This window comes from Telopea speciosissima, chromosome 8, assembly GCF_018873765.1.
Source record: "Telopea speciosissima isolate NSW1024214 ecotype Mountain lineage chromosome 8, Tspe_v1, whole genome shotgun sequence".
Lineage (NCBI taxonomy): Eukaryota > Viridiplantae > Streptophyta > Magnoliopsida > Proteales > Proteaceae > Telopea > Telopea speciosissima.
The window spans coordinates 59,656,955-59,669,938 of NC_057923.1; the positions used below are offsets into that span (position 1 = coordinate 59,656,955).

General features: G+C 37.6%; 1 protein-coding gene across 1 annotated transcript; it reads right to left on the reverse strand.

Annotated features, from left to right (window-relative positions):
- Positions 1-9,806: 9,806 nt before the first annotated feature.
- Positions 9,807-11,644, reverse strand: LOC122672859 (serine/threonine-protein kinase-like protein At3g51990). The gene has a single exon (XM_043870358.1). The coding sequence runs from the start codon at positions 11,585-11,587 to the stop codon at positions 10,097-10,099; it is 1,491 nt and encodes a 496-aa protein (XP_043726293.1). The 5' UTR covers positions 11,588-11,644; the 3' UTR covers positions 9,807-10,096.
- Positions 11,645-12,984: the final 1,340 nt, after the last annotated feature.

Genomic DNA, 12,984 nt, shown 5'->3' on the forward strand with positions numbered 1-12,984 from the left:
CAGAGTTTTAGGAATCGGTATCGAATATGAGATCGCCGATATCCATTCGGATCACCCCCATCTTACTACCCCTTCATAAATGAACATTGCTTCTGGCATCTTGGATTCTCCGTCTAGATGTTGATCTATCTTACCTAAGTAGAACGATCAGTAAATTAGGATTAGGATTAGGGTTCCAAGTATTAAAGTGAATAAGGGGTTAGGGTTTATTGAGGATGATGGACATGACATACATAATAAATATATTTCTAAGGTCTAAGGTCCTACTCTGTAATTATCACTTGTTTATTACGGCGTGATAAACCGGGAACGTTGAAAATGACAGGTGAAATGAATGTGAAGAATCTCTTCAGTGGGGCCCGTTGTTCACGAAAATCCATGGAATCTCGAGATCGCATACCTCACCACTCATCTAGAATGGGCTGAAAGATTTTTTTTTTATTAATTTGCGGCTTCCAAGATTCCTAACGTACGGCTCTGGAAAATAATAAACTAAGTAAAAATCTAAATAGGCAGATATCCCTACAACCATGCTTGTGTCATTTTTCTTTTAAAACGATTTTTGTACCCTTGTCCGTATCATTTCAACGATACGGATCGACTGTTTCAAGTAACCAATACCTCAAACCATGGTCAGGGGATCTTTTGATTCTTTATCTCCTCCAGTTTTCCGCACGGATTAATTCCCTAGTTTCTCTAACAAGGGGTATTGGAATGACCACCCTACCCCTACCTGAACACTTTGTTTGGGTGGAGTCCACCACTCCACTATTAGAGGAACAAGGGAATCGGTTTGGGTGGGGAACTGAAGGAGATAATTTTCGTAGTCAGAGGTGTCAAAAGTAGGTTTGATAAAAATCGATCGAATAAAGTCCGAAACTGGATCAACCAATTAGTAACTTAATTAGTGAGGGTCCAATGTCTGGCCTAGGCCAATTAATATTTTTTTTTGGAATTGCTAGACCAATTAATATTTGATGGTTCTTGATTGATTGTAGTTTGATAGGCATCCAACCAAGATCAAAGGACACCAGTAACCAATCGGTTAAAGCTCGCTACTGATATGATTATAACCTGATTAACCCAATTAGTCCATTTATAGTCCGATATAGGTATATTAACATGGATCCAATTATGAACCAATAACCGATTGATCGAATATAAATGTCATTATGCCTAGTCTATAAGGCCCGATTAACTAAATGATACGTTAATAGCGCTAATCCTTAAATTGATAGGAACAAAAATCGACCGAGTCGACCAATTGACACCCCTACTTGTGATCCTATACATAACCACTTATCTCATGTATGATGTTATAAAAAAAATAAAAAGTTTGTATTATTATGTTGCTCAAGTTTGAGGGTGACATCCAAGCTATTGTGTACTTGGGGGATTTTTTTTTTTTAATATATATATATACTTTATTTTAGGTGAAGAGAATCTAGCCATTGGGTATTATTAATTTCTTCATCTCTTATTGTATAAAGCCCTAAATAATCTTCGCATTATTTCAAGACTTCCATTCAACCACCAGAACCCATGGATTAAAAGATTTTTTTTATTATGGTTGAAAGAAAATTCGATCTTTATTTTTTTTAACCTGTCTATAAATCTACTTGTATTATTTCTATGTGTTTTTTTTTTTTTCTCCGAAACTTGTAATCACTCCAAGGGTTACTCTATTTATCTAAGGTTTGGATTATCAATATCATACCTCCTCAATATAAAAATTGGGGGAAGGTTCCTCAAATTACCAATGCATGTGGAATCTTCCATGCTACATCAATGACAATACATGGAATAATATCATCAATAAGGGTCCACAATGGACAAAAAATAGGAAAATAAACAAAAAAAAATCTGTGAAAACTGAAAAAGATCGTACCTTAAGAGTACAACAGGGATCTTTCCCCTAAAGGGCCGATGTTCTCTGTGCTGCAGCACAGGTTGCACCCAAACACATGGGGATGACATTTCTACCATTGAGGAGGGCAGGGCAGCCATTTTGCGCGTCCACCCCATGTGTCTGAGACTCTGAGCACAGCCTGCCACTCGGCACCGAGAACATTTTTTCAAAAATAAATCACTTTTTAAAGATATACCTCTTTAGACGTGTTTGTATAGAAAACCTTTTGCTATTAATAATATATGCACGCATGAAAAGAATCATGCTGATTTGAACAACTCATAATTTTTGGTATCTAACAAATCCAATGGTTAGTGATTGAGACATGTATAATACTTAATTCCTCATCACTTCTTGTTGTCCATTAAGGGACCACAATCATTTGTTTGCAATTTGATAGGGACTTCTCAAGCTTTTAATTTTTAGTCTTTGATAAAAATTTCAAACTTGGGAGATACATTCGAGGAAAGCATAGAAAATTACTTCCAATATAAATTGCCATTATAGAAACAATTTCTATTTCTAGGGATTGATAGAGATAGTAGAGATTCTATTATATTCAGGATTTAGCAATCGTTAAAATGGATTAGGAGTGTCAATACCCAACCCGAACTGGTGAAATCGGCCCGAACCAGTCCGAACGAGCACGGACCACACCGGACCGAACTCTTAATGGTTTGGTTCGATTTGTGGATCCATAAAGGCAAACGGTTTGGTTTGGTTTGGGCTATCCCGACGGTGCCCCGGTAGCCCGAACCTAAACCGAATCGACCTAACCCGATAAATGAGTAAATCAGTAAATGCCTAATGCCCCATTGCCCCCTAAATGTGTTGTGATAGTTTCTCACTTTATCTCATATCCTTTGTTAGTGATTACCCAACCAATTGTATCCATAGGCCATAGGACATAGGATACAAAGATGCATTGTATTTGAACTATTTTATGTACTTAAAAGAGAAAGAGAAGAAAAATTAGTACTAACCGGACCTTACTAGTTATATAAAACCGGTACCAAACCGAATCCAAACCGATATCAATCCGTTATCATAAATCGAAACCAACACGAAACCAAACCGCACCGAAACCGAATATTTCTTAATGGTTTGGTTTTGATTTCTATAAAAGTCACACCGAAATCGAAAAGCCCGAATCGAAACCGGCCCGAACCGGCCCATTGACACCCCTAAAATGGATTATCTTTGGTTTTATCACCTTACTAAGTAGTGGAAAAGCTAAAACAAAGAATAATTTTACAAAGTAGTGTTTGAAACCAATACCAAGTTTGAATGCATTTTTTCCCAATTTTCAATCCATGAAGCTTCTTCTCTTCTTCCACAAGAAAGAGTAATTGGTTTACATTAGGCCCACTTAAAAAAAATTTATATTTAACAATATTATGACTAATAATTGTTGTTTTTCTAATTTTTTTAAATAACATTTTTGTAAATAAATTATTTTATATTGTTGGTCACAAAAGTTTATCTAATCTATCAGTTTAATAACTAATTCCTCTTATTTTCTTATGTCCATGTCTTTAAATTAATAAGAATGTACCTCTTTAAATTGATAGGGATGTTTAGAATATGTAACCTTTTTTTGATAGCCTCTTGTCTTATCCTCAAAAGTTCTTGAAGTCATGATAACAAAGAGATTTTAAATTTATTTGAAAACAACTTTCCATTATATCATTTTTCATGATTTAATTATCATCTCACATTCTTTTTTAGTACAGATGTGATATGACAAGTTTTTATCCTCCTTTAAAGGAGAAAAAAATGTAATAAACTAAAACACGCAAAAAGTAAGCTTACAAATTGTTTGTTGTCACCAAAGTTGCAGACTGAGACGTTCTAGCATTCTTTTGATTATCTCTTGTCTTATTCCCAAAAGTTATTTAATTCAAAGGTGCAAAATAATTTAAAAATAAATATAATTATGTTATTTTCAAGAGTGATCACCATCAATGTGAATGACACGATTTATCCTCATTGAAAAAAGAAGTGTATTATTCTAAAAGGATAAACAAAAAAAAAAAAAAAATTACAATTTTTTTTTCACCAACTTCCGTTACTAGATTTTCTGTCTAAATGATGCAATTATAGGTGTATTTAGAACTTGTAGATTAACCTTCTTTTGTTTACCTTTCTCTTGTTACCAAAAGTTTGGGGGTAAACAATGGGCTTTCATAGTAATTTGAAAATGACTAGTCATTATGGAAAATCATTATCGTATCACATTTTTTTTAATACACGTGAAATGTAAAAATTTACCATCATTGAAAAAAACCTATCACATTTTTTCAAATACATGTGGAATGTAAAAATTTTTAGTTCTATTCCCAAAATTTATGACTAAACTAAATAGTCTGAACTCTCCCCTTTAAACTTGGAACAAGCATAAAAACAAAAAGGTTACAATACTTGTTTATCTTTTGAGTTGTTTTTCGGATTAGACACTGCAAAAGAAATTATATTTGTTGAGAAGATCATAGTATTTCTTTAAAAAAAAAATTTCTAAAAGTAATAAATTATATATTCTATCACTAACTAAACATATCACTCTTAATAGGATAAGATCTTGATAAGGCTGGATAAGAACTTTATCAGAAAACTATATTCGAATTGGAGCCAAATTAGACCCATTTCAAAATCCCATCCATTGAAAGAGCTACTAAGTACCCTCTATTTTAGAATCCTTTTTCGATCTTCTAAAGTTTTTTATATTCTAAGTCAAACTTAGAATTAATACTGTGCAGCTCAAGAATCTCAACTCTGCCGTTTTATTAAATTCGAAGTATTTTGAGGTATTAATATAGCCAGATTTATTGTTTATTTTTAATCTGATTAAGAATTGGAGGATTTTCTAAGAAGTTCATCATCTTTTCGATCTATTAAATTAACAAAGATTCCTCCACGATCGTGGAAAGAGTTTTCTCTTTAAAATCACTTGTGCCGCGTCGTATGATCAAATAGGGATATATTTTGTAGTCAAGTAGATTCTTAGGATCCTTGCTCACATGTCAAGTTTTAGTCCAAATAGAATTTGCAAAATAGGACTTTGAAAAATCCAGGAAAAAAGTGTGTGCAAAATACTGACTAAAGTACTATACACAGGCATGGACATAAAACGATTGACCATAAGTCAATTTGATACATGGCCAATTCAAACCACCCTGTCTCATGGATTTATTCATAAAACCACAAACCGGAAGTAAGGCAATGTACACATGATCTTCCCCAAACTGTGAAGTAATTGGAGCCTTGTGCACTGGGTATGCCCTTTTAACTCTAATATCAATTTGTTTATTTTTATGGTTCATTCAATATTTATTGGTATAATGGCCCATTCATTACAAAAACAGAATTTAGGTTATTTTTTCTATTTCTTCTAGAGAGTGCTTTGAAATATATTTTAGCCTCTAATAGTTTTTGAGTTCTGGTAAATCCATTTATATTCTGCCAAAATAAACTTTTATCATTTTTTTTTTTTTTAGAATGGAAAGTGATTTTATAGAAGAAGTCAAGAAAACATAGTCCAAGCAAATCTAGTGGCTCATGAGCCCATGTCCCTGCCACTCTCCAGGTTATTCTAATCTTCATATCTTCCAAAATATAAATTGTAGTCCTACATCGATTTGTTTAGGTCCTTGATGCTTTCATATATCCGAGGAATTCTTTCCACCTAATGCCTTAAGTAAGGGTGCAAATTTGGTAACCAAATTGTAATGAAAAGGTGAGGAGATGAATTCGTTTAATAAGAGACTCACATATAGATTGAGGAGAGAGAATGTCAGTGTAGATCTCATGGGTCATTATGTGACAAGACATGCGGATTCCTTCCCATTTTGATATTATAAGAAATTTTTTTTCTCATAAAATTATTCTTTTAGCTAATATGATTTTATCATTCCCACTTTTAATAATTAGATTCAAGTATAGATGAAAGCCAGTCATACAAATGATTTTTTCAAATGTACTTTACGCCTTGGTTTAATTATACTGTTATTTTTCGTTGGAATTAGTCAAGTAGGACTAAGGTTTCCTGTAGGCCATGGGCAATGGGCCTAAATTTATAGTTTAGGCCCAGTCACAGGCCCTTCGGATAGAATCAATAACAGCTTACAAAATTCTTTACACTCTCATTGAGTTGGACTCACCTTTTTGTTTTTTCTTCAAGCTTCTCTGCTTCATTGGACACTTTGGTTTTAAGGGAGTTTATGAAGTATGTTGGATGGTCTAACCCAAAACCTTTAAGACATTAAGTGGAGATAGCTCCTCAAATATATGAATGTACTAAGGACCTGAACAAACCGACGTGGAACTACAACTCCATAACTCTAAACATCTCAACACTCTCTATCACGTGTAGCTTTGGCATATCTGAATCTATATGTGGACAAATAACTTAGGGAGGACAACTTAGGGAGCTGGGATATGATTCTATGTTGGAGATTCCAACCCAAAACCTTAAGGCAAGGGATGCAAGTTTGGCCTGGTGAGCCCAAGCCGGCCAAACCTGCCCTGAGACCGATATGGCCTAGGTTGGGCTTTTCAGCATGGGAGATGGGCTAGGGTTTGATATTTTTAAGCCCGGGGTAGGGCTACGCTGGGCCTGGGCTGAGGCCTTGGTTGACTTTGACCTGGCTTAACCCTGTATATATAAATATAAAATATATAATTATACGTAATAATACCATGCATATGGTCAGAAAACATGGCTAGCCCGGCCTTGCCTAACCCTGAAATGAAAAAAAAAACAAATAGAAATAAGGGCTGTCAGGGTCAATTTGGGTTAGGTTGAGCCCAATAAGGCTGGGCTTGGGCTGCTATTTCCCAGCCCGACCTCGGACTGGGTTGAGCTAAAGGAACCTAGGGTGGGGTTTTAAAAAAACTGGCCCAAACCCACCTTGTTGCACCCCTAGAATGAGAGAGAAAGTCCATGGACTGTAGATCATTCAAACAAAACAGATCTTCTACGGCATGCTGCCATGTGCTGCGCAGACACAGGGCCGCGCGTAATGACCACCTTACCCCCATTCGGGCAAGGCGCTCGGGCAGGGGTAAGGTGGTCAATGCGCACCACCTTGTGTCTGCACAGCACGGCAGGACAGGCAGCCCGCACCGTAGAAGATCTGGATCCTCGTTCAAACCAAACACTCAACAAGGGACTTTGATTCCTCACAAAGGAACTCACCTGAAACAGTGAGTTATTGATGTGCAAAGGGGGGAGAGTTTGGTGAGGGACTGAATAACAAACATAGGTTGGTGAGACTGTAAGAGTGACCAGTACTCTTCATTTCTTCCTTTCCTTTGAGGGAAGGGGATCCTTTGTCAAACCACCAAATTTTCTTATCATGTGAGCATATGCCCCTTTTCCCTTTTCAGAAAGGCACTTCTTCATTATATAGTTGGAAAACCCATAGATGATGGGATCCACAACCTTTAAACCATACCAACATCAACTCACTTAAACTTCCCATTTGGCCCTAAAGCTTAAGAATTGAAATATAAGCATCGCATCAAGATCAAAAACTTTAAACCTATAAAAGGTTGGCTAGAGATTGCCCTTACTTCAAGCCAAATTCACCCAAGTGAAATATTGAAAAATGACAGAAGATTCCCAACCCCCCCCCCCCCCTCCCAAAAAAAAAAAAAAACCCTGTTTCTCTATAAAAGGTTGGCTAGAGATTGCCCTTACTTCAAGCCAAATTCACCCAAGTGAAATATTGAAAAATGACAGAAGCTTCCCCACCCCCCCCCCCCCCCCCCAAAAAACAAAGCCTTTTTCTCTAGGGAGACAGTTTATCTTCACCCATGGTGAAAAGATTCTCTCTTCCATGGCGATCTGACCCCAATCACAGTGTCAAATCACCCATGGTGAAGGGATTCTTCCTTCTCCACCAGTGGAGAAAAATGAGACGGTTTCAGGCAATTTGGTGCCAAAATTGTGATACCTTAGATGGCTTTGGACACACTAGTTTACAACCCAAAACCTGGAAAACTGGATGGTTTTAAGCCAGCCCAGATTTTGAGGCCCAGAAGACACAGACCAATGTACCGTATATCTATATCAATCCTCCATTGATTAATAGAGTTGAAAACTGTGAAACATGTTCTCACTCAGAGTTTCTAGTCTCATGAAATTCAAAAAGGGAAGCTCTAAGAGAAGGGCAACACATGCAGTTTCAAAGTTGTGAGCTGTAAAGCCTTGATATGAGGAAGGAATATACTTCCTTTGCTTGTGGCCACTTGCAACAGACACACCTTCTCGCGCCTCTCAAGCCTTGGAATTACCCTTAATTCCGCATCACAGCTGCTCCCTATGCCTTTGGTCTTATTTTAAGCTCCATTTTTGTCCCTATTCTGTACTTTCCAGAGTCCCAAAACCTTTTTTTTTTTTTTCTTTCAATGAATTTAGTTACAAACTTACAATCCAATCTTCTTTTCCTTTCCCTTTTTTGTCCCTTTCTCTGGGTTTAATCTATGAGTGAATGCAACTGTTCTTTCAACCAAACTAATAATGCTTTATGGTAAATCCATAGAAAGACCATTGACTCAGTTTAACACATAAGATGTATAATTAGAAGCAGTAAGGATCTAAATCAATTTGATGGGACAGAAAGAAAAAGAAACAACGAAGAAAAGAGTTTGGTTATAATCATGAAGAGTGGAAAAATAAATCTCATTGAGGAACTAGATTCATTCATTACTAGCTGTTGCAACCTCACAAGGAGAAAAAGAAAAAGCTTACAGGCCACAAAGCTTGTTACTCCTAAACCGCTTTAGGAAATAGCAATAATATATACTTATTTCTGGCAATAATTTCATGTCATAAGAATCTCAGCTCACAATCTCCATGATGGCATGGTTGAGCCACTTGCAGATCATAAAAATGGTTGTTTAGCAACCTTCACCCTACATAAAAATGGAAACAAGAAAAGAAATAATAACAATAAAAATGATTATAGAACTTTAAAGGAAGGACCACACATGTTCATAGATGAGCTTAGCTCGAGAGGATAATAATGGAAGCAACAAACTGAATCAAAAACAAGTTTTACAGAATTTATTAAGGGGAAGAGATTCTCTCGGATGAGATGAATTGAATTCAACCATGACATCCTGTATATTTGGATTGATGCCAAGTGGTCATCAACAGAAGTCCCTCAGTGCTGGTAGTGTTTTATATAACTAAAGGTCACCTATCACAGGCCACTACAAGTAAATTAATCCAAAGGTTAAACAGAGAAATCTGGCTCCTACAAGTAATCAGCCCATGAAGACACATCAGCATTGTTCAAATCTTCATGTTTATCTGTCAGCCGGATTTCATTTCACCACACAACGACAGATACAACTCGCTAAAGACCTCAGGAAATGTAAGATTAGTTCTCAAATTTAAATTCCAGAGAAATCATCTCCCTCCCCACCTCTCCACTTTCTTAACTTTCTCAATTAAATCCACTCAACAGTTGGATCCCTGAGTTTATGTTCATTTGGCAGAGCCTCAGTAGCAACAGAGTTCACTGCTATAATCTGTGCTCTAGCTTTTTAATATCCAGTCCATGGTTGCCTTGTTATCACCCAAACATTTGTTACATTGTTTAGTCCCAGTATTGTTTTCAAGCTTCAAATCCAACAAGCAATATCAAAGTGATATGAGAGAAATGGGCATTTTGAATCCAAGATTACCCTGAAGTTATCTAGAAAATCTTGTGAAATGTGGACTTCCCTACCATTCATTTCAGTGAAAAGGCTGGTTAAATATTTTGAATGAGAAAGAAGATTTCAGCAGGTGATCAATAAAGCAAACACCACAAAAATCATCCTTACTTCCTAATTTTTCATTTTCTGAGAGCTTGATATATTCATCACCAATCAATTCAATCACACTCACTGAAATGAATCAGCTTCGCATTAATAAAAATGAACCGGAAAATGGATCAACAAATTGTAGGAGGGGCATGAGAGATTTGCCCTTCAATTCAAATTTATGCCTAATTCAATATACAATTAACATATGTATATTGCAGAAGGTCTTCCAGGTGAAACAAGCAAATAAATGTACTACTTACTACTCTACACCAATTGTGCTCTGCAAGTGGATCCATTACAGGCTTGAGCCATACCCTTGTAAAATTGCAACAATTGATGCAGAGACCCCTTAATCATCTCCATGAGGAACTGTTAGGGCTTAGCTGTTTGTGTACTAACTGCCCTGCTATCGACACAACTAATCCTCTGCCTTAATCTTCCTCCAGCAGATTGGTTTCTACTCAATTGGCAGACACCATCCCTATCATAATTTGGACCAACAGATCGAACTCTCCTCGGACCGAAGAATCTTTCAATGGCCGGAGTCGATGAATGTTCTACACCATCGGCTTCCCTCTGGAAGCTGGAGTCTCCATCTGTTCCAGCCATGAGATCCATCAAATTGCTCCTGAAAACTAGACCCAGATCAGAATACACTCTCCTTGAGTTCCTCAATGGCCGAGAACTTCTGCTATCCATCATATCTCCATTCTCTCCCACTCGACGCGTTGGCCTTGCATTCGAATGGGTATTCTCAGATTCTACAGGGCGTCCTACTGTCTCTACCATCAAGCAGGGGTTACTGACAGACAAACTATTCCAGGAGTGAAGAGGCACCATCTTACTGAGAACATTAAGGCACTCCACTATCTCCTTCATTGAAGGCCGGCGCTCTCTGCAAGACCTCACACACTTGCCTGCAATCACTGCCAATTGTTTCCTAACCATTGGATCCTTCGGAGGCGCAATTCTGGGATCATATATGCTTAAAAGCTTGCCTTTCCGTATCAACGGAATAGCCCAATCGATAATTGAAGGTGGTGAATGCCCGACATCAATCGCTTTCCTACCACTAATGATCTCCAGAAGAAGAATTCCAAAACTAAACACATCAGTCTTTGTGCTCAGATTATCCGGTGTAACATAGCCAGGATCAAGGTAGCCAATTGTTCCCGCTGGCGGCGTCGACCGGAGCCGGAAATTGTCAACGTGGCAACTCAACGCAAGCCCGAAATCGCCCAATCTCGCATTGAAATTCCGATCAATCAACACATTTGCAGACTTGATGTCTCTGTGAATTACAGGAGGAATGGAGGAGTGAAGAGTATCAATAGCCTCAGCAGTCTGAAGGGCTAGTCTGATTCTTCGACCCCAATTGGGGGGTCGAGAACTGTTGTGAAGAACTTCGTAAAGGGTTCCATTACTCATGAATTCGACAACCAGAAGACGATCTCTCGAGTCGTTCGTGAAGCCCAATAAGTTCACGAGTCGAGGGCCGTGGACTTTGGAGAGGATATCAATCTCGTTGTCCACTTCGTTGCTGCTGCTGTCGGCAGAGGATGCAGCACGAGAAATGACGCCGCCGCCGCCTCTGGAGGATTTCTTGACGGCGACAAGGCGGCCGCTGCGAAGGACGCCCTTGTAAACGCAACCATGGCTGCCTCTACCCAATAGTTTCTGCGCTGAGAAACCATTGGTGGCTTCTTCAAGGTCACTGTACTCGAATTGTTGGATCTTGAGGGGTTCTTCTCTGTTATTCTTCTTCTTGGGTTTGTGGGCAGAGTAGGTGGAGATGGAGCTTGTACTGGTGTTGGAATTGGAGGTTAAGACAGCAGATTCAGCTCTGCAGGTAAGGTATCCCATCAATTTTGATTGAAGAAGACTGATGAGAAGTGAGAGATCATAAAATCAACAACATACAGAAACTGTTTTTTCTTCAACCATGCAGCCTGCAACTCTGCCAGCTTTGAAGATGGATAATAACTAGGAAATAGAAAGCAATAAGAGAGGAGAGAGTTTTAGTCTTTTGCAGGTGAAGATGTGAAATGGTAGTGGAAATTTGGTCTCTTGGAAGATTGGCATAAATGGATACCAATAATCACGCCCACCAAATTGGCTTTGAGGTATTATATGCCGATTAATGCTTCCACTAGTGAAAAATGTTATGTATTTTTGTTTTTTTTGGGTAATCGTATTCAGATAAGAAATTTTTGTGTGGAATATTCTTTTAATTGGCGAATAATAACTGTTGGATCGGAATACGTAGTGGGATTAACCCCCAATTAGAGGTAACGTTTTAGACAACAATGGCGGAAAAGACGGAATAAAACCGGGATTTTCAGCGAGTTGCAGGTTCCTGCCGTGAACTCTCCAAATCTCTTCTTATCAACAAAAACAGAAAAAAGAACTCTCCAAATCTCTAGAATAACATTCTTTAATTTCTTATTTGAAAAGGGCTTATTATTTTCCCTCTGTCGGTTCGGTTTAGTTTCGGTCTGGTTGAATGGTTTTGGTCTGTTATTGGACCAACCTTAAACCAAATTATGAATGAAGTTCTTATTTTTGATCGATTTGGACCAGTTTCTTGTTAGTTTGTAATTGCGTTATTATCAGGTTCGATCTGGTTTTGGTTATATATATATATATACATTAGCAAATTAATGAGAAATATTTTATTTTTGTTTTTGTGATTTTGGTTTCTTATTAGGTTACTATTGTTTGGTCTTGATTTTTTATCGGATTCGATTCTCAATCGGTCCAATTTGGTTTTAGTTTTTACCAGTTCTATACCCCAACCCAAAAACAAATTGAAAATGGTTCGATTTGGTTCAATCTAGGATGAATCAGGCGATTTCATTTCGTTCTAACCGGTTCAAGCTGAACTTTGGCACCCTTAAACTTTTCGTAATATTTTCTTGAATACAACATAGGCTCTTGGCTCAAGGATTAAAGAATTGGAAATGGATGCGTGAATTGGTCAATTCATATTAGAATCAGTTGAATTAACTGATGCGAGGCCAATCCGGCTCAGCCGATTCCCTTCCAAAATTGAGGGTTAAGCCATTAAAGCATATTTTGGTGATTCCCATAGATCACCGATCCTGTCATGAATAGGGATGTAAACGGATCGGATTCGGCTTGGATAGTACTATATCCGCATCTGCATCCAATTAATTTTTAGACGGATTTGGATAGTGCTAAACGGATACGGATATGGATACGGATCGAATATTTTATCCGTTTACATGTAAATATAGCTT